This window comes from Trematomus bernacchii, unplaced genomic scaffold, assembly GCF_902827165.1.
Source record: "Trematomus bernacchii unplaced genomic scaffold, fTreBer1.1, whole genome shotgun sequence".
Taxonomy (NCBI): domain Eukaryota; kingdom Metazoa; phylum Chordata; class Actinopteri; order Perciformes; family Nototheniidae; genus Trematomus; species Trematomus bernacchii.
In genome coordinates, this window is record NW_022987828.1 from 10,698,795 (window position 1) to 10,726,214 (window position 27,420).

General features: G+C 44.0%; 1 protein-coding gene across 1 annotated transcript in view; it reads left to right on the forward strand.

Annotated features, from left to right (window-relative positions):
• LOC117499864 (transcription factor COE3) overlaps positions 1-27,420 on the forward strand; it is a 66,857-nt gene that overhangs the window by 5,234 nt on the left and 34,203 nt on the right. The window contains 1 exon segment of the mRNA XM_034152517.1: positions 219-287. Within this exon segment, the coding sequence (XP_034008408.1) occupies positions 219-287 (69 nt within the window).

Consider the following 27,420-nt stretch of genomic DNA (forward strand, 5'->3'; position numbering starts at 1 on the left):
ACAACACAACATGTTGTTTTCACCATTTTTATCAGCCATCAGCATCAATGGAATGGATAGATTGAGTGAAGGAAATCTCATGGCAATTCCCCCCCCACTATCAAAACTACTCCTAGGCACTTAATACATGTATGTGATTTTCTGTGCATTATTTATTTATTTTTATTTATTTAGAAAAGTATTGCTTGTTCTCTAACACCCTGTCTGTGTTCCTCTAGCCGATGCTGTGACAAGAAAAGCTGCGGAAACAGGAACGAGACTCCATCAGACCCTGTGATCATTGACAGGTAGGCAGTGTGCAGCTTCTTCTTCTTCTACTGTGTTTGTGAACGGGGACTGAGTAAGTGAATGGGTGAGTGTCTGAGTGACTAAATGGATGAGTGACTGAGTGGATGAGCAGGCACATGGATGAACAAATGAGTTCCCTCCCGGTGTGCCAGACGGCCCCGTTGGGCTGACTTGCATCTTATAGCCTCAGTGTGGGAACCGTGGGTGATTCTGTGTGAGTGTCTGAGGGGCGTCTTTCCCAGGTACCTGTGCACCGAGGGGCGGTCACCACCTGGATAGGGTTTGTTCAATCACAGGTGGTTCAATCACTAGAGGATCATGCTGGGAATACACCTAATTAGCTTATAGGCAACTTCACATTTATCTGGCTGGCTTCCCTTCTTTGTTTACGACAGTGATGCTTACAGTGTCAATAGTTGTTTTTCATTGACTGTTTCCTTCGCTCAAGTTAGCTGAGAGCTAGATGCCATTACATTTTCGTTTTAGAAGGGATAAACATTTTATGTCTACTGTCTCGTCCGCCACATTTATAGCACCTTCATCACCTTCTAAAGAGGGGGAATAAACGCTCTTCTTTCAAGCATTGACATTTTTCTCACACTGTGAAACTATATGTCCTGGTCAGAGTGAATATGTTTAGGCAGTTTAGTGGATGTGTGTGCGTGGTGGATAGGGTGAGGTAGGGGGTGTAGTTCGAGCGTCGATCTCAATGTAACTCTCGCCACGTAGCAGGGAGAGACAGCAATGCTAATGTTTGACTAGCCGGAATCACTGTTTGCTTAGTGGAGAATGCCTGGTATCTGACAGAGGGGACAACTCTCTTATTAGTAATCAAATAGGGCTGAGCAGTTGTTGCTGCCACTCCACTCCAGCGGCTTCTCATGCATCAGGAAGTAGGAGCTGGCTGCCCTGGGAGCCTGGATGGATTACCAGAGCTACTGCTGTCTGAACTCAAACTCACACAGACACACGTAGATACACACACAAACACACAAGCATGCACATCCTCGTAGGCATGCATGGTGCTTGTATGTTTATGCTCGAGAGTCACAGTGCATACAAAAGAAAGTAGAGGTGTTTAGGACTATGTCAGAAGAGTACTTTTTTAGCTGTATCAGATACCAGACAGACTGCTTAATTTATTAGTCAAGTGCATCTGTTAGTGAATGGATAGTGCTAACATTAACATATAACTTGAGACGTCTACTTTGCTTAATTTCCGCCGCTTTCATGTTTGCTTTGTGTCGCTCTGCTGCCTTTTAGTGCTTAGAGTTTCGCACACCATTGTTCTTCAATCTGCAGGACAAAACATGTAACATAAGTACAATAAGCAAAATGAATGCATGGAGAATTAAAGTCAAGAAAGAGGGGTGGGAAAAAAAAGAACAGGGAAAAAAGAAGCGGATGGATATTGTAAGCTCAACTGGCTCTGGGAGGGCTCGGATTTTCATTGTGACGAGTCTGAATAGGAGTAGAGTATCCCTTTCGTTGCACAATGAGCGGCTCTGTTGAAACACAAAAGCATATGTTCCTCATTAGACCCTCCCATTGTCTCCATGTCGTAACTATGAGCCCGTCAGCTCACCCCAACAGACCCACACAGGTTCCCAGTGACTCGCAGAGAGGGGTGCCTGTGAAAGGTTGCAGGGTTTAGCGTGAGTTACGGACATGGCCAGAACACTCTCACTACGCACGATTATTTACCGCAATTGCTTGACTTTTCACGATGTGCATATGGATAAGCTTTTAGTTAAAGCTTCCATGTTTTACAGGCATTTCTTTTACATCTGTCATTTTCTCATGCACATCATTACAGGCACCTGTGTTGCGGCCGCTGCTGGCAGAAACTGATTATTTCCAATTGAGTAGAACATAGTTGAGTGACATAAACCAAGTTTTGATTGTTGAATCAGGCATGTCTCATCTGTCTACAATTACAGTATGAAAACCAGCTAGCACTGCCACATTTCCGAGAGAAACAGTAGCATGGCCGAACCTTAAGAAACAGATTTGGAGTGAATCATTGATGGCGTTCATTCCCTGTAACATTTTCCCAGATGGTAAGAGGGGAAAGCGCACACAGCTAGCTGGCATCTAGCAAGACATTAACTGGCGTTCCCATGGATCTGGCATATCCAACGGAGTTTGGGAAACTTATCATTCCAAATGTGTCCTATTTTCCTGCGGTCAAGCCAGACATCTGTTTACCCTATTTTCTCTCAGAGTTTTGATACAGATTTTCAGTCAGATTTTTGAAGAGGAAGGGTTCTCTTAAAAAAAAGTTGGTTAGATATAGGCCCAACAGCTGTCACAAAGTTTCAGCACTGCTTGGTCTTTAAATATTTCAGCACTTACATTTGATGCCCTTGCATTATTCATAATTCTTTTTTGGATGAAGAAAGGCCTGTTTTTGTTGCATTTGGGTGAGTTTTTATGTGTTGTGATTCAAATTTCAACATCGTTTGGGAAAGTCAGTACATATTTTAGTCTATAAAAAAAAGCCTATTGTGTTTCAACAGTGGTCGCATACTTTTTCCATACAGTTGGAGCTTACATTAAATACAAAAAATACAGTACATTTATCTAGTGACTAATTGTAGCACTTATGCCATGACCGCATGGCTTTGCAGTTCAGTATAATCATCTCTCCTTTTTATAAATCCAGCAGTGCTACACATGTCATATTTATAAGTTAATGATGCCTTAAAGTAAGTGGGGGTGTAGGTTTATTCAGTCAGTAATTTGAGTCTTTAGAATTATAGTGATGAGGTACCCAATATCTGATTAGATGGTTTTCCCATTTACAGTGCATGTAGTGTATAGCCAAACATAACTCAATTTGCGATGACTCTCCTGGTCTGGAATCTGTCTTCACTCTCTTGCATATTGACTTTGTCTTCTCTTGTGTGAAAGATTAGATACATTGTTCAGGCTTACACATGGATTTTGTAATAAGACAGCACATGTTGTTGAAAGAGGAGAGAAAATGACTCATTCTGCATGTCAGGGTTCAAAGGTCACTTTTTACTCTGAGAAGCCGGGGCAATTTATGCAAGTGGAATCGAGACGAACGGAGAGAGAATGTGATATCAATGTGTACTCTACCCATATATGAATTTTGGATTTAATTCATGTTCATACAGTTTAACATCTTGTGTCAATTTACGCTGCCATTCACAAACGGATTCTGGACCAGAACTAAACATGTCAGCTCCATTTATTCCAGCGGCTACGGCACTCCCTTTCACTTCCTGTCACAAAGGTCAAAGAGCACTGACCTTTGGAGAGCAGCCCAGCCACTGAATAATTCATGACATTGACTTGTTTTTTCCCTTATTTTTCCCCTTGTCTCTTTTTTTGGTCAGCACACATGGTTGTGCTGTGGGAGGCTTTTATTCATTTAGCTCATTTATAAAGGCCTCACCGCACCTGTTCGTGTGTTAATGTGATTACATTTTGGCCTAATGTAAATTTTGCTTAGCTTTCCGTTATGTCCCTCATTAGTGAGCCTGTATTTTCTAAATGACTTTGCGTTATCGTTCATTTGTGGAACACCTACGAGGTCATTTCCCAGAGTGCACTTGACTTGTTGTCAAGTTGTTTACCAGAAACAAAAGACCGCAGCCTTAGAACGTCTCGCATGTGGTTCCCTCGGCCTTCTAAGAAACAAATCGGGAAATGTGTGTGCTCCCATCTGGTTTTTGCAAAACCGTGATTACCTCCAAAAGCTGAACAAATGCCAGTATTTATAAGGTCAGCCCTTTATGTGGAAATGTGATGTAAATGAGAATCAGCGAAAGGGGACATTAAACAAAATTAAATTCATTGTCTCCTTTAATGTCATTTACATTTTTGGCTAAGCCCTGGACTGTCAAAGAGGATTTCTAAAACCATTTTAATTGCACATCAGCATTGGAAAGGAGGGTGTGTTTTCACCGAGCGGCTGTCTTGATAACCTGCAAAGAGAAGTCTGTTCATGAACTGAATGCCTTGTTTTCTCTGCATCTGTGGAGGGGCAATTAAGACGGTATTCAGTAGGTAGTGTTAATCTAGCATTGTGCTCCCACCATCCATAATGAAAATGATGCAGCGGGTAGGGTCACTGTTGTTGTGATAGAGCGTTGATTGCTGCAGGTGTTCCTTCTGGGTTTTATACATTATACCATTGAGCCGTGGGACCTGCAATGCAATGTTTTTTTAGGCTTCACAGTGAGTCATTTAAAGCTGTTAACGTGTGTAGGAAATGCTCTCTTTCTATGTTTACACACGCATGCAAACACCTGCACACAGCTTTTTTACACGGCTTAACAATATATCCATCCCAGCATTTTATTTATGGCTGTGTTTGGTGTAATTCATGTGACAGATGTGAGTTTTTGACACCCATTGAGAAATTGGAGAATAAACTGGCCAGCCCTGCCTAAATCGACGTGATGTTTGAGTGAAGCCTGTCTCCTCCCGAGCCAGAGTAGGAAGAGCAGGAAGTGTTGAGAGCAAAAGCTGTACTTGGCAGCTCTCCTTTGGCTTGCACTTGCTGAAAAATGAAACCCAGACCCTCTCTGCTGCACCAGAGCCAGAACGTCCTTCCCATTGCTCCAACATCTAGGATTGGGTAATACTGTTCACTAAGCAAAACATTACCTCAAATTATTCTCGCCCTGTTTTCTATTCCCTCCTCCCTCATGTCGGTTTTATCGCAGTTTGTAAATGTCAAGACACGTACAAAGACGCACAGTATAAATGATATTTTCCAAATTATGCTCACATGTTTGGGTTCACATGAGTGGCGGCTGAACGTAACGTGGTGCCTGACGCTCCCGAGGGACACCCACCTCACTAGGGTAGGATTCCCCAGTGGCATCAGCTAATGGCAAGACTTGACAACAGCAGAGAAGCCGGGGGTGTTGTGTTTTACTAGCGCTGAGCAGGGGTGATGACTTTAACATGTGTGCTCAGAAAGACTGAGATGTTTGTGTGGCGTGTGTGTGTGTGTGTGCACACGTGCGTTTCATGTGTGTCCCTGCGCATGCATACGTTTGCATGCATGTGTGCGTAATCGCGCACTTGTGTGTGTGTGTGCGCGTTCTGCTAAAGAGAGAGGTGTGCACTAAGAAAGAGTGGCGCGGGCCAACAGAGCGACGGATTCGGCTCCAGCTTGACGGCAGTGAAAGACGAAACATGGTTCCACATGTGTTGAGAAAGAGCAGTCCATCTGTCCATGGAGACAGCCCCTCCCCCCTTCACCACCCCCTTCTCTTTCCTCTCTCCTTCTCCTCTTCTCCTTCTCTTGCTCTCCTCTTCCCCCACTCTTTACTCCCCTGGTTCACTGCTGACAGAAACAAGGCCAGAGCCGGGGTGATGGGATGAATGCTGGGCCAAGAGCAACACTCACTGGACGTTCTATACACACACAGTTACATACACACACACACATGCACACACGCATGCACATGTTGAAAAGATATAGGAACATTTTATCAACATTTTGTTCAGTCCATATGTTGTTAAAGTTTACTATCTTCAGTTGCATTCACTGACTTCTTTTAGCGCTGCGTTAATGTGATTTAAATCCGGCTGTGGAGCAATGGAAGTGATTTATTTTGATATTATGAAAGAAAACAATCTATTAAGATTTATTCACTTCTCCCCGACACACTGCTGCAATAAGCCACCATGGTGAAAATGTTACATTATTGAAATTAAATCTGAAGTAAATAAAACATGCCACTCTTTTTAAAATATTTAGCAGCTCTCTTTTATAATTAAACTTTGTGGCTGTTTTGAACACGTTGTTTGGTTTCTTAAAGCATTAATGACACAAAGGCTTTGTCGAACAGCTCCTGATTCTGTGAATCACATTTAGGTCACTCAGACCAGTGTTATTTCAGCCATTTTTTTGCTTTTGAAAAAAGGTCTCTTTTCTTTCTCTTGGCATGTTCTCACTCCCATTCAATCCTTATTAGGTTTCCCCTAATTGTCAAACAAACTGTTGGGTCAACCTCAGTCGTATCGGGCCGTAAAACAGCACATTAGGCCCTGGTGAGGGATATATGTGGTATTTCATCGGAGACGGAGTAATGCTGGGGTTTTATGGTTAAGTACCAGTTCACGCCCACGCCATTTGTTTCGCATTAGAGTGGAGGTTTTGTAAATCAGATCAATATGTGCGCTGAGATGTGATTCCTTGTCGGGATCTCCCGAGTCGTTCTTTCCTCAAGTATTTTTCTTAGGGGACTGGTTGTCGATGCACACTCCTCCGCTCCCCCTCCCCTCCCATTCTTCCCTTTTTCCCTACCTCTGTCAGCCCCCTCCCTCCATCGCCACCTCAATCTATTTCCATTTTCTGAATGTAGCAATTTGTAGTGTGACACAGACAAGATTAGGATGGGAAGCAGTCTGAAGATTTCATCGGACATGGTCCTGCTCCCGCTGGTGTGAGGTCACAGGACAAAGATGGGGGAATTCAGGGATAGGGTCATCAGTTACCTCGGGGAAACGAGCTGGTCTGCTCGCTGCTCTGTTGGCCCCAGGGGTGCCTGGGATGTATCGGAGGAGAAGCCCCTGAGAAAGAGCCCTGAACCAGTGTCATTTATTAAAAGTGACAAGTTATTTCTAACTATAGCTCTGTTTTTATTGTTTTACAATGCTGCCATTTGGAACAGTGCCCCTCTCTTCAGGAATCACAAACAAGTGATGAATGAACAGGGTGACCTGATTTTTAAACATATACACACATGCTCCATGCACTTTGGCCACACATGTGCACTGTTCAAATTATGTTATGTGTTTTTTAGCGGTGCTCGAATAAAACAAATGTGCGGCTTTAATAAAGATCGACTGCATGATAAGTGTAATGAAAATATTTCAACATGCACTGGTTTTCTCCAGGACATTTGTTCAGTAAATTAATAACAGCTTACAGTATGAATCTCAAGCTGACCTCGACATAATCAGTACCAGAAGTTCCACAGAACATGACCACACTGTGTTGTGTGTGTGCACAGAGTAGAGCTTCAGCTTCTATTTTAGAGGTTGACTCTGGTGCACTTTATTCTGGAGTTTCCTTATTTAAAAAAACACAACATTCTCGCTAATGATGGAGTATTTATTCCATGTTTGACCAGTTCTCCTTATTTAGGGTCACTGAGGTACTCTGCTCCCCCTTTTTTTGTTACTGCCTGCCCCAACTGCGTTAATGATATATGACAGAAATTTCCTTGAGCTGGTTCAGTGGCAAGAAAGGTCCTGGCTAGTCTATATCAATCCATCTGACTTATGTTCCCATGTCTTGAATTACCGCTTGATGGAAACCTGCTGCGGGCTTCTCTTGCCAATTGAAATCAGATCTCCTCCACAGCCTGGTGTGATATTGATCCATATTCAACACCCAGGCAGCCGATCGATCAGTATTGATTTACAATAAAAAACACTCCTCTGCTTGTTCAGCACTGCGATCGATACTTTAAAGCAAAGGGGGAAAACATATTTTAAAAGAAAATAAATGGGATTGTGCTTTTTACCATGCGGTGACCAGCTGGAATATATAAAAATGATAGGAGATGTTTTATTTTCATTAGAGGAGTTTGAATTTAAGTGACCAAACCTTGACCACATCGGCAACCAGTAACCACGTCGGCAGTGAACAATGATCCTGTCCCGCCATGTGAGACAAACCAATAAAAATGGTTTAACGGGATGACACTTCTATAAGGACTCATTTATTGAAGGAGGTGTGTCTGTTTCTGAATTAGTGGCACATCTGCACTGCAATGGGGAGTGCTAAACCTGTCATATCAAATCTATCAGAAAATTGAAACAGAATGCTAAAAGTGGTGGATCAAGCCCGAGCACTTTAGCTTGATTTTGGTGTGTTAACAGGATGACATGATTTCCTGTGGTTTTGATATTAATTTGTCTCGGGATTTGTCCCGCACACACACACACATTCCGGGCCTCTGCCTCCCACGCGGCCATCATTAGGGCCCGGTACAAACTGGAACAGACGTAGGCGACCCAGTCAGCTCTAGTCCAGATCCACTTTCCTCCCTGTCACATCTTAGTCCTAATCTCTCGGACTTCCTCCCCTCTGCCAAATAACCGTTCCCATCCAGCAGGTCCCAGCATTGGCCCGGGCTGCCAACATCTGAAAGTTATTATCCCCAATCTCTGACATCCAGGAGTTTACAGTTATATAATGATGGGGAAAACCACATGTCCCCAGAGGCAGAGAACATTTTTGAGATGCCTCCCCATCTGTTTTGGGGGAGCTGCCCATTTCGGGGCCAAACTCAGAATGTCAGGCAGGTTTTTTTTCGGTAATTTTTATTTTCTACCACTGGAACAGGCCAGTCTGGGAATCATTATATGGGGTGATAAAGCAAATCCAATTGGGTCAGGTTCCCCACCACACAGCGCTGGTGGCACCAGCTCTCCCTGCCTCACTGCTCGTCCCTGACTGTGTAAGTGGTGGTTGTTTGTTTGTCCTAGAGAGGCTGGGCTGGGGGACTAATGCAAGCCCGGGGGCCAGCCAGGTCGGAGGCGACGGTAAACCCGAGCCGCCTGGTGCAGCAGTGCTCCCTCGCTGCTGGCTCGGCCTTGTTTGGACTGCAGCTCCGGTTTGCTTTCTTAGAGGGAAGCTGAGCCTCCGTAATCATTGAGCCTTTCGCTCGGGTGGGGAACGCAGCCGAGACCAGAGGGAGTGATGACATAGGTCTGCTGAGGCCTGGCCCGGTCCACCCCTGCTGCTCTTAGCATATTTATTTTCTCTTCTCATTGTAAGGCTTAAGTCACACCATATTATGTTCGGACCTTATGCACGTGCATAGGCACTCCGATGTGATGAGGTGCACGGCGTACAGCTGTAGGCTTTGTTTTTACTAATAACGCCGGGGATTAGTGACTCGCTGACCTCAGTGTAATCTTTATTAGTCTGTAAACTATATACTCTAGTTATGAAGCCGCTCTACCTGAAGTGAGAGCGGTGACACAGAGTGAGACATGCAGTGCGGGACAAGGGGGAAACTAACCAAATGACATGCTATTATTCAATCAGTGTGTACCCGATTATGTTATGAGTTGATGAATCTATGTTTCTGCTAAAGTGTTGCAAAATCGTACAGATTTGTATAATTTAAGCCCAACCATCTTGCCCCCCTGGGCACTCCTCAAAAATGTTTTATTCAACATCACCACTCTGTTCTGTTTTGTTACGTTATTGAAATGGGTTGTCGATTCGAATAGAGTCAACCTGGTGGGCCAATCTCATTGTAGCCAGTGGAGAGTGAAAGCCATCTCAGCAGCATAGCCTCACCAGAACACACACAGAGATTGGACGAGGGGGGCAGTGAGAGCGAGAGTGCCTTCTCCAGATGGAGATCCCAGATATGGGGGAAAATGTCCGGGCCATTTTCCAGGGTTTCCATAATGGGAATCTACCCCGTGCTTGCTTATTAAGTTGTGCACACAAGGAGGAGTGAGGAGAGAGATGGAGAGCAGAGGAGATAAGGGCAGGCGAGGCGAGAGATGGACAACCTGTACGCCGTCACCTCTCTGTTGTAAGTGTCAAGCAGACCCTGTCGGAGAAATCACAGGTCATGTGGATAGATGATTGTCAAAGCGCCACGTTGATATAAGGGCTTTCTTTTTTTATTTGAGCCGCGGAGGCGCATGATAAGATTTGTTTTTGTTTTCTGTTGGAGAGGGAGAAAGTATGGCGTTCAGGTCAGGAAGGTCGACTCTGGGGGTCACGGGGTCACAGCCTTTTTGGTACCTGAGTAACCTCACACGGCTAAGCCATTTCTCAGGCTCCCTGAAATGATGGTGGGGTGTGGAGAGGAGGGGGTTGGTTGACGGGGGTGGGCAGGAGAGTGATCTATCAGCGGCAGCGGCAGACATGCAGACAGAATGGCAGCTACTGCAGCTAAACAGAGTGAGACAGATAGGCAGAAGTCTCTCATACGTAACACCAGGAGCTTTAAGACGACAGCGCTGAGTGTTATGGATGCTTGACATTGACCCCTTATACAGACATAGAGTATTTATCAAGGTTGTAGTAGAATAGTGTATTTGTTTGTAAATTATTTAGTTCACTAGGTGAGATGTTACTTTACTCGCTTGCCATTTTCGTGAAATAAGAACAACGTGTTATTATTCTGCCTTTTGCTCGACTTGTTAGATGTTTTCGACAAGACTTGGAATTAAGGTGATCATATTTTGAAAACTGTCAGTTCTATCAATTCAAATCTACTTTAAAAAGCGGAGAGGAAAAAAGCTCTGAAGCTTACATTTGTCTCGAAGAGAAATATTTGTGTACAGATAGGCCTGTCATTCTGTGAAACAACATTCATGATTCTTTTATTGGTGCTCAGCCATCACCCCCTCTCTTCCTCTGTGGAAAAAAGGGTTAGTCTACAAAGTGCCTTTTTGCCGTTTGAGAGAAGTAAACTTCATCAGGTCGACGGTGAGGTGTGCTTCACATGTCACTCAGTCGAGCTCCCTCCTAATGAAATGCTGCATACAGATTTCTGCCTGCGGGCTCCGGGGGATAAGACCGTGGTAACAGAATGAAACAAACCCCTTCCCATTCCCTTCACTCTCACACACACAAACACGCACAAAAACATACACAGACAAACACACATTCATCCAGCAGCACACACACACACATTTGCTGGAGAGCATCCATGTGAGGAGATCCAAATCTGCAATTTATTCAAATATTGATATTTCTACTTGTCAGGAGAAAGGTGCCTTGAAATTTCCTCTGAGTACTCCTGTCAAAAAAATAGCAGGAAATATGTCAGATAATTCATAAATGGAGTTCAGCGCTGCAAAGTCAGTTGGGAACAGCAAAAAATATATATGCTTGTCAATGAAGAATAGGAGCAATATTACAGAGCCTGCTGCTCATTCTTCCATCATGTCAAGCAAACAGCTTTTGCAGGCACATAAGTGTATGTATCAGTCTGTGTGTATATTTGTGTATGTGCGTGTATATTTGTATATGTCCCCGTGTATGTACATGTGTATGTATATTTATGCATGTGAATGTGTGTGTGCTTTGGCTATGTTGTGACTCCTACTTAGATGTGTTTGTTATCTTTCTCCATCAAGACACCCCATTTCCCATCTCGAGGCAGCCAATGGGAATGTGTCTTTTTTTGCGAAGGTCCGTAACCGGACGCTGGCCTCCATGTGGTTTGAATTAGGGCCCCTGAAACTGTGAAGGACGCCTCGAATGACGTGAGGCACTTGCAGACCAAATTCCATTCTGCTGAATGGTGGAGAAAAGAGCTCTCCGGAATCCTCAGAGATGTTTTGGCCGAGGCCCGCCAGCGATTAAAACAGGGCGGAAACCAATAACTCAATGAATCATGGGGCAACGTCCCATGAAATCTCTCACTGCTCTGTCACACCCTCATTCAAACCCAAATCAACTCAAACTCTGCTGATTAGTCTTTTTTCCAAAGTGAAGAAACGAAGAAAAAATCGGACAAAAGTCTTGTTCTTTCCTCCCTTTTTATTGAACATAACTTTCAACACTCTGAGGAAATAGGCCCTCTCTCCCCTGCTTCCTCCCGGTCTCAGTTACCTCCATTTTGACAAAGTGTGAGCTTCCCGATGATGCATCGCTTGACCATGTTGTGCCAAGGCAAGACAGAATAGGACTCCACATATCTCCTGCGGTCATGTGATGCCATAGTTCATAGCAGTTGATGAGATGCAGTTTGGCACAGCTTGGGACCCATCTGGGAGATGCAGATACGCAGACAGGAGAAGTATTTTACAGCAATGCATCTGCGCGCTTGAAGAGCTATTTAGCATATGCTGCTATACGAGAGAATTTGCTTTGCTGTTGCCAGCTGCAGATTAGTCTTCATTTCTCCAAAATCCGACAGAACAGCTGATGCATAGTCGTAGTTGGCTAGCATCGTGCAAATTAATGTTTTATGTTAATGCAGTATGTTATTTCATATTTTACTGAATTACTTCTGCATTACTTTGAAATATTCTGTTAAAATAACACAAGAAAAACAAACTCCGTTTCCAGTTGTTTTGTATCAACAATGTCAAGCAGTGCAGTAATGCTGCTGCCAGCACTGGCCGGTTTGTTTCTGTTAGCTCGAGCAGAAGTCAAAGCCCATGCTGCTGCTCTAACTCAAGTGGCTGATATGTTAGGCCATCTAGGGCATGGCAGGCGGTTGACAGTCCATGCAGCCTGTCTACCCACAGGACATCTCCACACAGTGTGTCCACAGTGGGGCCAGTGCTGTCATCTGGGCCCACTATGGACCACTGCTCTGCTGACAGTGAGAGGGTAAACGTTTACCACCTCAATCCCCCATTAACTCGGTGAAGGCGCTTCGATCCTCTGTGAAAATAATGATATTGATTGGAGCTTGGCTCTACAAACGAAATGGTTGCAACTAAAAGAGGGATGGGCCCCTGCATTAGAATATGGGATTTTCGAGGATAAAAGAGTGTTTGGATCTTGTTATATTTTTCCTCTCCTCCATCTCCCTCTAGCTTTCCCCCACCTCCTTGTCTCCTCTCTTTCTGCATTTGTATGTGTGCGTATGTAGTGTGAGAGCCTGCGAGTCTCCTAAGATTACCCTCCGCTATCCCCGCAATCAAACAACAAATGACAACATCATTGCTCAGGCCTTTCAAAATACGACACAAAAAGTGTGTTGTAGCTACATTAACTTGCAACAACCCCCTAATAGACCCTTGTGGGTTTTGTATCACTCCCCCTCTCTCTCCTCTCTTCTCTCTGCAAGGCTGTCACATATCCACCCCCCTCACAGTGCGAGCCTCCGAGCCTCGGTGGAGATCAGGAGCTCCCTGTCGGAGGTGCTTTGTCACGTAGCCCAGGGAGCGTGGAACTCACCCAGAGCTGTTGAACAAACACAAGCACAGGGGCTGTCAATAGCAGCTCCGCAAACTAATTGCCTGTCAAATGAACCACCCTCGTTAAGCTGCCCTCACACACACACAGTCGTGCGTGCACTGTGACATTCATACGCTCACACACACACAGGCACACACACCCACACACGAAGCCGATTTGATTCAAAGAGTAGTGATACCTTGTTAGAAGAAAAGACACACGAGTGGCACTTCTCTGTTCACCGCCTTGTTTCTGCAATCGTTACCGGCGTGTGTAGCGCAGTCACCGTGAGATTCCCATTTTGTTATATTATGAGGGGCAACATAGCATTCTATGGTATATCTGATGTAATCCAAACACATCCCACACACCCTACAGTGTATCAGCTGGCGTAATATTTCAGTTTTTAAAAACACTCATTAGATGGTAGCAGAGCTCCATACGCCAAATGTTATTGTTTTTGTGTTTGTTTTGCTTTTTTTTTTCTGTAGTCATTAGGCGGTAGCAGTGGAGTGCCCAGCGCCTTGTCTGGGTGCCTGTAACAGTGCTGTCGGATTGACACAGCTGGGGAGAGCAGCTTGAGGCTGCACGCTCAGGAATACACAGGGGTGTTCAAAGCCCCTCTCTGAATCCTGATCAGAGCGCTGCCCCGGCCAACTGATGGCCTATTAAATATACATGCGCAGAGGTCAGAGCTGGAGGTCCCGGCTTCCTCCCAGCCATGTGCACTTAAGCGGAAGGGCTGGGCAACAATAAAACCTCCTCTCGCTCCAGCGAGCTCTCCCCTGACACCCTCACCTCCAGTGTGTACGTCAAGTACAGTGCTCACCTAGCGCTATATTACAACTGCCTTTGTGAAAAGGCCAAATGATGCATTTTTTACATGGTTATTATATATTTATATTCAATAACACCAAGGACCACTCTTGCGTCTGTCTGTCTCCCGTTTTTTTTCTATTGTCACTGATAAATAGCCTTGCTCGATACACGGGTACACAGAGTTTGAAGTGAGTTCACATCCCTCGCCTTTGTAGTTCGCCTGAGATTGAGACAAGAAGGTAGAGGGAAGAGCCCCATAATGGCCAGTCATGATTAACATATTCAGAGTGACACTCTCTCTGTGTTCCTTCGTTAAGCCCGGTCTGTCTGACTAATGAAGTGGAGCGGCAGTTTATCAATTAACCCAGCACTGAGCCATTTGTGCTGGGGATAACACTCGCACTGGGTGTCACGGTGATCCAGTTTGGTGGCCTTTAACCTCTGCAAGTGTCCAACAAGGCAAGACTGTGTGACAATGACAGCAAGACACACAAGTCCACCAGTGGAAATCTGCTAAACAGGATTTGCGCCTGCTGCTCGCCGGCGAAATGCTGAGAAAAGGGTTTCGATTGATTGGGTAATAGGATCATGAAAAAAAAATCTCGACAAACTAACATTGGGGGTTTTCAGCATTCTCAGACTTGGCATAGATCATAGCAAACAACTTAGTGCTGTCTCTATTAAAACAAGCCCTCCCCTGCCATTATCTTTCCCCCCACTGCTCCTTCCTCCATTTCACATTGTTTGTGTTCATTAAGACATGGGCGACCTGCCTTATCCACACATCAGACCTAGCTCTCAAGAGTAATTGCGATGGTCTCGCAGAGGATAATGTGGTTTAAACTCAGTATAGCCTGTCTATTAGGAGAGACATGATGGCAACCACAAATAATAAAGAACTATTTATTCCTCTCTCTGTGACGCTAACTAGGTAACATATCAAGCCAGCCCCACTAAGGGTCTCTCTTACTGTCAGATATGGCACCCTTCATCCATTCCCAATGGCCCTTGCCTCGACATCTCTTCTCTTCATTTTCTACATGAGCTTGGTCATAAATGCACACACACCTCATATATATTTGATGGTTCATATTTATCCTCGCTAGGGAAGTGCACTTTACATGTGGTAACATACGATTACCTGCAATTCTTATAGCAAAGAAACAAAATCGATATGGATATATAATTCATGACGGAGGGGCTATCAGTTTTTATGGCTCTCTATCCAGGCTCATTAAAGTTTTATCGTAATTGACTGCAAGCAAGAGTTTTTAAGGCATGTTTCTCCCTCACTTTCTACCTTAAATAATTAAGTAAAGTTTAATTGGTTGTGTTTTGAAGCACCTAGTGGATGATAGGAGTCTCCCACATTCAAAACCATGAATTATAGAGCGATATGTTATGCATTAACCTGTCAGTTTGTTCATTTGTTAAGGCAGAAAAGTATGGTCCCATCCCCCAAATCACAGCCTGAAATCGAATAAATGGCCGGGCCCTTCAGAAAATTCCTTTTCATGTCCTTCATTGCTGTGTTAATGTAGTGACATGACGCTGTCACTCAGATTGCTCCCATCCACCGCCAGCCCCGAATCGACTCCGCTGATTGGTGGTCAACTTGTTCTCTTGAAGGGAGATTGACAGACGGAAAATTGCACTCTCAGATTTCACCCTTCATTCGTTGCAGTTGTTCTTCCACTCGTCAACTCTCCGCCATGCCTGAGACAGACAGAGGCTTTATCCATTAGCTGTTGGCTTGGCGGGTGGGTGGGCAGATTGAGGCAGGATGGAGGAGGAGATGGGGGTGGGAAGACAATCCTACATTTGAGCACTCTGAGGGAAAATCAATCATGTCATCATAAGTGAGAAGTATGGATGAATTTCATCAGCTGGTTCCTGTCCTGTTCACGCCGCTGGCTTCCTGACTGGCCTGTCCCTCTGATTGGCATCCTCAATGACCCTTAAATCCGAAAAGAGAGGAGATTTTGAAAACACTATAATAAGAGAAATCGGACAGTAGTTTCAGGGTCACATTTCCCACTTTTCCTGCTGCTGCACTGTGGGAAACCTCAAGTGGTTTCTCTTGACAAAGTGGTAATAGATTTACAATATGATGTTGTGCCAAACCAGCATTAGGCAGTTTTGTAAGAAAATGTTTCTCAACAATTTTCCGTCTACAGCAGATATGATGAAGTGTTATAAAGGGCAGCAGCACTCTGCCACTGAACATTTTTTTTTAATAATTTCCCCTATCATCTCACCAGGTCACCGATGAGCACTAAAAGCATCAGAGGTATAGGGTGTGAAGCAATCAAAAATGGATGAAAGTGAAGACATGGAAATCACAGATGAGAAATTGACAGCCGTTTACAGCCTTGTTGTTGATGTGAGTGACGGAGCGAGGGAGAAAGTGAGAGGGAATGAGTGAGGAGAGTGAAAAAGGCAGAGTTAAAGTGGTGATAAATTTAATGGAAAAATCAAATACAAAACAAATTCATTCCTCTAAACTTGATGCTTCAGTCGTTCTTTTCTTGGCCTGTGCTAAGCCTTAGAATAAACTGTCACTCCTTATCGATCGCATCTGAATTGTTACCGAGATTTCTGAAAAGTAGTCTTGACACACACCCCGGCGAATAGTAATCTTATGAGATGAGAACATCCAGACTGAACAGCTAACACCCCTGACTTAAAATAAAAGAGGCTTTTCTTTCCTCCCTTTTTCAAATCCAAGCTAATACACTATGGTGAATTACAAATTCAGTGATAAATATGTTGCTGTGAAAGATGTGCCCTTGTTGGATTTTATTGTTTTTGCTGGTAACTGTGTATGAGGGTGGAGTTGAGGGGGGGGGGGGGGGGGGGGGGGTGGGGGGGTTGGGGGTGGGGGGGGGGCAGCTTAGCATTTTGTCATGGGGAATGTTTATAAACAGCAGCTGAGCATGAAATGTTTGTACACGATTTGTATGCCATTTGTGATGGAGATGACATGATCGAAAAATCAATTCACTTCACGTTTGATTTCCAGCGAGCGGTTAAATGAGTGCTGTCGACAGCACCGACTGAAATTCATGTATCATGGTATGGTTCATTATATTCCGATGGTGTATTAATTATGGCTATAGATAGAGAGCTCTGCTGTGAGCGGTAGCCTAGCTGCTGTGTGCCAGGGGGAGCTAGCCTGAGGAGGAAAGCTCTCCTTGTATCCACTCATCCCTCAGCTGACAGGCTTGCTCCAGGAGAAAAGGATTTCTCCGGATTGAGTGCCATTTTCTCTTCTTTAACAAGGAAATTAGTGTGTAAAGGAGATCTGTCAGGATAAAGTGCAGCTTGACTGCTGCTGCCCTCCCCTCCTCTCCGTCTTTCTTTCCCGCCCTTCCCTCCTTTCCTCATCCTGTAACTCGCTCTCCTCCTCTCTTGCTTTCCTCTCCCTTTCCTTCCCTTCTCCCCCACTCAATGGCTCCCTCAGGGGATCTTCTTTGAGCATTAGCAGAACACATCCAATGTCCCAGCTACATGATTTCATGATATGATTTGTACCGGGGATTTGCAATAATCCGCAAATAAAGTTGAAAGTGAATGACTCTCAATAAGAGACGCAGACAAGCAAGACCAAACCTTTTAAGATTTTCTTTATCTTTAATGGCATGAAAAATGAATTTGTTTTGCATTAGATCACAACAATTTAGCAATGGCCTGAGTATGTTGTTTTGTCTTTGGCTTTTATGATCATGATTAATTCCTGCACAGGAACCTCGCTGATATACATAATGCATCATTTGCTCATTTAAATGTTCAGTTCCTCTGCCGTTGCAGAGAGCTTGGTAGCTCATTACACATTACCCATGTGTGCCTGGGCTTTGGAGCCAGATATTCTCTTGTAGTCAAATATACAGTATCAGCTGCTTTAGCAGGATATCACAAATTGACAATGGAATTAAACTCAGGTGTCATCTCCACCACTCCACCTTCATCCACCTCATGTTAGTTAGTCCCTTTATTTTTGTTCCACCATTAGTGAGAACTAACTTTTCACCTCAACTAGACAGACAGGCATGAGACCTGCTGGCACATTTTAATAAGTCTGCTTCAAAGGTGTTGGGTGAGGATAGAAAATCAAAACATCCCAGGTTAATTTGAAATGTACTCTGCATCTGTGATGGGAAACAGCCTCACAGGTAAGTAAGAGAGACAATTAGGGAATATCCGTAAGTGCAGGAGCTGCATACTAAAAAACGCAAATCACTATTTCCCCATCTGGCCCCTACTGTGCCGAGAACTGCAGCTGAGGTCCGATTTCACCCGTCAATCACGGCCGCTTCGCTGTGGGGTGTGTGTCCTGGTGAGAGAGCCTACCCCCAAGTCATTAGCACACACAGTCAAACTGTACTGAGAACTGCCCTGCACCGCTCCGCTCTGCACCACGGTTTAAATATCCCCAGCCTGTGACAGGATCAGTTTAGCGATCTGTAGGATTGATCTCCTCTTTAAAGTTTTGCCTGAGGCGACTCTAATTGGGAACGAGGCTGCCTCCCACTCCCCTCACTCCCTTAACTGTCAGTCTTGGCTTTGTTTACTGAGGACATGCCCAAACCTATTTACTCAATAATGAGGAGACGTGGTGGGGATGCTGCTGATCACATTGAGGCCCCCAGCGGGACTTCTGCATGCTGGGGAGGGCGGGAACATCATTTTAGACTTTTTAAGATAGTGAAAGTTAGCCTACGCCGTCGATATGATCTAGAGCAGTGAATATGTGTCCTCCTTATTTTCTCATATGGATCTCCTTTATTTGCAGAACACTTGTCAACCTTTGGGAATTCTTTGTTTTTTCCCTGTCATATCATTAGCTAAAATAGAACAGCGTTTAAAAGACAAAGCACACAAGTCGTACCATTTTACGCTTGTAAAACACCCTCCATATGCTTTAAGCCATCTATAAAGAATGAAAGCAGACTGAGAGCCCACTCCAAACATTGAGGTATCGCCAGTGTCTTGCTGTGGAGTGGACTATTCATGACTGGAGGGCTTTGGCCTATTGGGCCATTTCCTTTTTCTCTCATAGTGCATTCCTCAGATTCTCACTCTCATTTAGGTTGTTTTCATTTGCACGGACTGACAAAGCCTTTGGTGTGGATAGCAAGGCTATAGAGTCCATTGATGCCCATTGGGATTATGAATGATGAAGTGGAGAAGCGGCCGCTATCAGAGGGACACAACACTGCTCTTAATAGAAAAGCATTTAGAAAGGCAGCAGGGAGGAGGTGTTGGTGCTGGGGGCTTTCTGACACTCGACTGATAAGAGGCAGCTCTTCAGAGGTGGTAGTGTGTACAATGAAACACGCTGATGGGGATACAATGACACACATGTTGCGTCTGACAGGCGGTGATTTAGACGTGCGGTAGAAAAAAAAAAAAAAAAACCTGGACCACACAACCGAGAGTTTCATGACGCTATATTCTCGCTACAGAATTGTCTTGTAAAGCAGCCTGTGCATGTTTCTACTTATTGGTCTGATTTGCGGGAAAATGCATTGTCATTACTCATATCCGGCCGTGACAGATTGGAGAGGAGCTGGGAAAGGGACAGAGAGGAGTTGGTAGTGTAGTGGCACGGGAGTGAAAGAGAGATATGCAGAACGGGAGAGCTGTCAGTTTGAGGAATGAGCCTGATAAGAGGAAGGGACTCGGCAGATGGGCAGAAGAAACCGGCAGCACACTTCTCAATTAAACATGTAAATACCAAAAGCAGGCAGCGACGGAGATGAGAAAGTTAAATAAACACAGCACCGTGCTGTGATTACAAGCTCAAAACACCACCACCTTTGCCACTTTTTTTTTCTTTTAGTTCCTGCAACTCCACGGAAGTCTTTAATCCAGCTAAACTTCTGCTTCAACACATTATATATTACCTTGTTCTTGTTCTTGTTTTCATCATCTCCTGTGGCTAAATTGATTCATGCAGAGTCAGATTCTTTGGGAAGTTGCACGCCCACCAGGAAATCTTGATATAGATCTAATTGAGCTATTCATCCATTCACTTTGTCCTTTGTTAGCATTTCTCTATTGTAATATTTGTTATAATAATTGTTGTCCATCATTTTTACATACGTGCCCCCCCCAACGTGCACCCTGCTGTGAACTACAGGGAGTATCTTAAATACTTCTGTAGGCAGTGTCCCTGACATTAATAACAATGAGCTTGGCATAACCACAGTACATTCTTAGCAAAGATTCACAGTTTGACATTCAGCCCAGATGCTATCGTGGAGCCTCAGTGTTTAAAACCGCAGAGAAGACAGACATCTGTCACTTGTTACCTTTGAAGTGAATAAGAGAGGGACGCAGAAAAACACAGTGGACAAAAGGCCATTCTGACCACAGACCCTCAGTGTTTACAAACGGAAAGGGAGAGTGACAGGAGAAACTCAAGATGAATGGATCACTGCTGTTGATCTCTCCTTCTCATTCCATGTGCTAAGTTATTCCGTGGCTGCTACCCCAGTGGGGGGTGGAGGGAAACAGGAAGTTGAGAGAGGCAGGCAGAACGCCTCAAGGACTCTGGAGGAGCAGAGCACCGCAGCCTGCATGGGAAAAAAAAACGTACTGTACACTTCTCTAACCTGAGGTATCAAACATTACAAATGTGAACATAATCCACATTTTAATGAGCAGATGATGCTATATTAAGGCAATATTTGCAATAGTGTTGATTTGCCATGTTGAAATAACAGGATCTGTTGCGTTAGCTGTTATTTTCTGTAGAGTGTGGATTTAAGAGTAAGTGTATTTTGATATAATTATTAGAACAATGGCCACATTCATTTGTCGTCTGTCATGTCTCCTCAGACCTGTTTCTATTTCAGGTTGCACGTCAAGTGAGAGCAGCTATATCTGGCTGGCAATTAAGCTGGTCCTGCCTCCCCTTGATGCTTGATTAGTCCGATTGATGGAGGAGGCCATATGTGGCGGTGTCAAAACTTGGCAGCCAGGCTCCATCCTCTCAAATGAGAGGCAGGCAATAAAGAGGCAGGCTGCCCAGAGTGGGTGCACGTATGTGAGGCCTGCAGCGCCATGATTCGGGCCCCCTGATATGTAGAATTTTCTCTGGGGGTCTTTCGGGGCACTGACCACTCCAGCCAAGTTCTGGTCGGGGCAGAGGTGGCCACCGGCTAGGGGTGTCACTGTACCGAGCCCTCTGGGGCACAAGCTCCAGGCAAAGCGTGGGGGAGTGTGTGGTGGTGGAAGGCGGGGGGGGGGGGGAGTGGTAGATGGGGGGGTTGGGAGGTTTAGAAAGCTGAAAGATATGGCCCCCTTCCCAATCTCGCTCGGAGACAACAAAAAGGGAATGCTTGAGAAGGGGAAGCAGCGGGAGGAGAGCACAAAGACAAAGGCGCGGGCAAGGTCAGTCTAGCTAATGGGCCTGAGCCGTAGGCTGCCTGGGGCTAGGCACACTTCTGTTCTCTCTCACACACTGGGCCTTCAAAGACCCTTCAGTCCACCCCTCTCCTCTCTTCCTCCATCTCTTCCTCTCCTCTTTTACTCTTTTCCCCACTTCCACTGGTGACACTTCCTCCCTTCAAAAGACTATGCACAGGTGCCTTAAAGAAACCTTTTCTACAAAACACCTCCAAAAATACTCACTTCTGAACATCAACAATTGTGATGAATTATCCAAACAGAAACTATTTCCACACTTCCAAAAAGAGAGATATTTGGATGGAGAATTCTTCAGCTGTATTTGCTGTCAATCAACCGTCATTAGGTCCAAGGTGGGTTCCCTGGAAGTGCTAAGAGGAACTGTTGGAAATGAGGAGGAGGTGGAGTGTTGTTGTCAGGTTGGCTGGCTGGCGTTGCTTGGCTCCACTCGAGGGCTCCTTTAATGTGCAGCGGAGTAGAATAAGTGAGTGGCTGTGGGCACCAGCTGAGCTCACTCTCGTCTTCGCCTGGTAGCTGAGGGGTGAGCCGCTGCCACCTGACACTGGGCACACGGCTCAGGGCTCCTCTTGGCAACGTGGCACAGCACACATGTCCCCTCATTTGGATGGAGATTCAGACACAACACACAAAAGCTTTACCCCCCGGTCCTCCTCCCCCTCCTCCTCCTCCTCCTCCTCCTCCTCCTCCTCCTCCTCCCTCACTCCCTCACTCTTTTTCCCCTCCTGTTTTTTTTCTCTCTCCTTCCTTTAGTTTTTGACGGGATCATAATAATCTGGGTATCTTCTTGATCATGCCCCATGTTTTTTTCTTCTTCTCCGTTCTCCCTCATCTTCTTGGAGACGAGTTTGAAATTGCCTGCGTCAGGACTTTGCTAATTAAAGTCATACTTTCAAAAATGCCATAATAACTGTTAATTAGCTTGATGCTATTTTCAGCATAATTTGCTAATTAGTGGAAAACCTGTACAGCGTTTCTCTCTAATTACAGTATGGCTCCGCACGGCGCATCTGTGCCTTGACTCCAAATGATACCATTACAAAGTCCCGTATTACGCATTCTCTCAAAACAGTTAATTGCCTCCACAGATAGTGAGATACTTCAGTCAGCTGATTTTTATGGTAATAAATGGACAGGCACAGACACAAACCTCCCTGGTTCATATTTATGAACTATGAAAAAGGAAAACAAGCTCCTTATGAGATGCATGGGGTTACTGTTGGAATATAATCTGGCTGGCTCTGTGATGATTTTGTGTGCTCATGCGTTGAGTTGCCGATACTTTTAATGAAGTTTGATTTATTCTATGTTATAACCTTTGAGCGAGTTAGTCATTACGTTGTAATTAAAGCGAAAGATGTAGACAGAAACAACATCAACCTATTATATTATATACCTATAATGTAAAGGCAAAGATCTGACAGAGTGTGCTTTCAGAGGTGGCTGTCATGTAAATACAACTAGCAACATAATGTGGCCATGCCATCGCTTATTACTGAGACGGTAACTACCTTGTCGCCCCAACAGCTATTTTTTTATGTAGTGTAGCAAGGGGAGAGAATTATGGACATGACCACAGGTTGACCCTAATACATGTGTATACTAGACACAAATTATGACTCATTAAGTGTGGTGAGGAGCGTGATTGGCATGACCTGTGACCTCAGAACGTCAGCTGTGCCCATCCTCCGCTTTGCCCCCGCTTTTGACAGCCACCAGTCTGACAGGGCTAGCATCGGCGCCGGCTAATTAATGCACCACTTCAGAGACCCTTTCATTTATGGCTTCTGAAAGGCATTATTAAATTAATTAAACCACCAAGAGTTAGTCATTATGAAATCAGGAGGTTTACATGGATGACAGCGTTTATGAATTAAACATCCCCAAAGTTCCTCGCAGGAGATACCCCGAGCTGCGTGTGGGTACCTAGCGCGACAGATGTTTGCCCCCCCCCCTTCCTCAAGCTAACCTGTATTGCAAGCGATTTAGGTCTCATTTGGGGGTTTGAAAACTGAAAGCTGGAGAGAAAGAGGTTCAGAGTAGCTAATGAGCAGAGAAAGAGAGGGGAAAAGGAGGTCACTAGCTCTGTTCATCTGTAGACAGTACAGATGGTTCTGTTTTATACAATACAACAATGGCGTACATCAATTTGTTGATCGCTAATAGATAGCTACTCTCTGATGAATTGCAGACTGGGATCAGTTGTCTGTGGGTTTTAGCTGAGAACTCTACATTTATAGCCTGGAAACATTTAGAAAAGCTGTGTGCTGTTTTTAACTCATCATGTGATGTGAAAACTACAAATGGTTCACAAGATAAATCCCATAAACTTGGGCTTAGCTGGAGAGCAGAGGGCAGAGATGAGTAGCTCACTCAGGAGCCTTGACGATAGACTCCTTTTCATCTGCGGACTGAGATTCACAGATTATCTCAAGAGGCTCTCTATCTCTGTCCTCGTCTCTATTTCTCTTTTTCTGTTTCTCCACCCTCCCTCTCGCGCCCCTCGATTCAGGAAGTTTGCCAGCTACTGTCTTTGTTTACAATGCCAAGGGAAAATGTCAGAGCCGTTGAGAAAAATATCCTTAGAATCTTTTTTTTCATCTTCTTAATCTAACAGTTTACTGAACTTGATAAGTGTCCTATCAACATGCTAATCAAATTACTTCGGAACCAAAATTGACAGTTTTCATTAATTATACAAGATTATTCTAATTGCAATTCAAATTTATTCATTCCGAACAGAAGGTATTCAGTAATATTTTACAAAATTTGCATATTAAATGGAGGGAGTTGTGCATTATGCATGGTAATGTATGCAGGGTTTCTTATTTTTAACTTCACGGCCATATGTGGTGTCGTTGTAGGAGCAGGTGAAAAGTCTAAGTGTGTTTAATTTGCTTGACAAACATTCGGCTGGAGCTTGTCAAGGGGAGTATTGTGAATGCCAATCTTTATTCCCTCTTTATTGATTACCCCAAACTCTAAACATCTGGAGGTAAATGGCACTGAGAGAGATGAACTGAATCATGGGATTAGTACCTTCAATGACTGAATCACTATCAATTACTTCAATAGCATAATTCAAGTGTACCGCATAAAAGCTACAGTACGTTGGTTTGAGCCAGGATTAATATTGCAATTTACCGTAACAATGGAAGCATGGGAATGATATGGATGGCGTCCAACTTTTTCACATTGATGTCATAAAGCTAATGCCGTTATCTAAATACGAATATATTTAATTCCTAATTTAGGCTTTGTTTGTAAAATGAAAAGGCTGAACGCATTAGGCACATGTTTTAAAAGGTAATGGATTCTGTGAGTAAAACAACCTTATTTATTCACTGAGACGCAAAACCCCCAATTTGCTCTTTGTTTTTATTTCCTAGAGCGGGCAGTGAAGTGCAAACAGCTTACTGGGAAGCTGTTTACTACTGTATATGACAAAGGGCGTGCGTGCATGCGTGTGCGTGTATGTATGTGTGTCTGCGCGTGTGTGTTTACGGGGAAGGGGGCGGCTCTTCCAGCTCCACAGGCAAGGTCTTGTGTTGTAATGTAAGCGTAATAATTATCAAACAGCATCGGGGGCTCTGGGTACGGGCTTTAACAGGGGGAGAGCATGTTTGATATGTAGAATCAGCCCATAGTGCATCCATAGAGGGTGACTAAATCGCACGGTTCATGGATCACATTAGTATTGCTCTGCATCTACCCTCGCACTATAGGTGATTTCCATTTAGACACACATTTCCACATGAAGATAAATATGACTTGAATCGTAATTTCCCTGAAGTAAATATAATACAAATACAACATAATACAGTGTCAGACCAGGCAGGCTAATAGATTACTAGCGTGTTTTCCATTTGTATGGTAAGTGGTGAACCTAGGTGGTGGTCTGGCGAGTAACAAATTGAATGTTTAATCCATCTCAGTGCAGATTGAGGGTATCAGAAAGATCGGTAGTCGTACGAGTTCTCTTGTGACTGCTAGTGTATTAGATATTTTTACTCTTCAGGGGTTTGGGGAATGTTGTTGGATTAACAAGAGGTGCAAAGTGGTAGATAAACGCAATTTCTTATCTTTTTCTGAAGTCGTCTGTTATTTTTCAAATAGGTATTTGGATTTGACATGCAGTGTTTCCAGTCATTCAGTGCTGTAATCTCTGATGTCGGATTAAAATAACAGTATCTCAGTTTTAGTTCGATATTTTATTACTTTTAATTACAGAACTTTATATTGTGTTTTAAATACTTATATTGAATTATTAACTCTCTCACCAGCTACATATGTTTCAATTATTACACTTGCTTCATGATATCCTCTCATTCTTTAAAGGCCCTCCCCATATGTTAAAGAGACCATTGTGGGGAAACCGTGACAAATATGCAAAAGATATGCTTCCTTAATGTTACCAAACATTCTCTAAATACATATTTAATTCTTTTATAAATGTTTGCTTTGGCATTTTGGAGAAGCAAGATTAGCGTCAACTGCACAGCATCTCGTATAAAGTGTGACAAATTGATATTTTTATATAGCTTAATCTGTTTACTATGATGTTTATGCGAGGAATTATTACAGACTAATTAAAGAAATCACTTTGATATAATTAGTCAGATTTCAGGAAGCTCATTAGTAGTAATTTGCATGAAAAATAAGCCCTGTAGTGGTGCTTAGACCCAGCTATTCGATCTGTGTTTTATCTGGTTACACATCAACCCCCATTGTTTGTTGTTTGAGGCTGTCTGAAGTGGTCCACAATATTTTCAGTCATTGCCCCAAGAAGCGGTGGGGTATCTTTTAACAAATTCCTTCCCTAAAGCAAGTCAACCTGTATGTGGAAGCAGACACATGCCTCTGTGTACATAAAGCAGGAGGAGTGAGCGGCATAAAACACTGTCTATTTATCTGTCAAGTTCCTGACAAAGAACTGAGCTGACAAGTAAGGGTTTCCCTCAGCAGAGCAGGGGGGCTTTATTCACCGTACTTACATGCCCAGTCTATGCCCAGAGACTCATGTTATTTGCAAATCATATTCTTTGAAAACTCACAAACGGGGCGAGACATGCCACGCTACGGGTTTGTCAGCTGCCTTCACAACAGCTAGCTGTATCGCTAACAGTGTGCGGTTCGGTAAGGAAGCAGCTTTCTCTTAGCATTTGCCTCGCTGTCACTTTTTCCAACACATGCGATCTGTGTCTTCATGCTTGGGGTCTCTCCTCCCTCAGAGGGTTGCCATCTTCCCTTTGGACTGACAAATAAAACGCCCACACTCCCGCTGAAATAAAAAGAAGAAGACAAAAAAAAAAACCCACCCGTGGTATTACATCATTCTCTGCTGAAGCAATTCCTTCCAGAAATTGATGTACATATATTTTATTCACATAACAAGATAAAAGTAATGGTTATGATTTAAAATAGAAAAGCTTTTTTTTTTTCTCAGGATACCCCTGTCTTAGGCAGAGGGGTTTATAATGCAGGTACAAAAACAGGACCTGTTTATTCTCCATACCCTTTTCCCACCATGGACGAAATCCTTCCCTAAACATCCGGACAGAGAAGCACTTGTGTGGCGCTGATGTCACAGACCTACCTGGCCTCCCTCTCACAAAAGCTAAGGTATCATTAGCTAGGCCCACACAATGGCCATTCAACCAAGCCACTGCGCTCCTCAGGACTTGGGAACAATGTTATTTTTTGTCTCAGAATTATAAAGACAGAGTTTTTGCAGGAAACCTGACAGACAAAACCCTTTAGAGGTAAATGCTCCAGGCGGCTTTTGGGTTTAATCTTTTTCCATTAGCATTTTGCCCCCCCTCCCCTCCCTTTTGCTCACACACAAAGACCATATTTACAGGGTCAAAAGTAAAGGCTCGGTGTCTCTGGAGACTTCTTTTTGTGTAGATCTTTTCTATATATTGACAACACTCGCATTTATTTTTTCATTTTCTGCTAATGTATTTCAAACGGGCTACTGAATAGGGTACTGA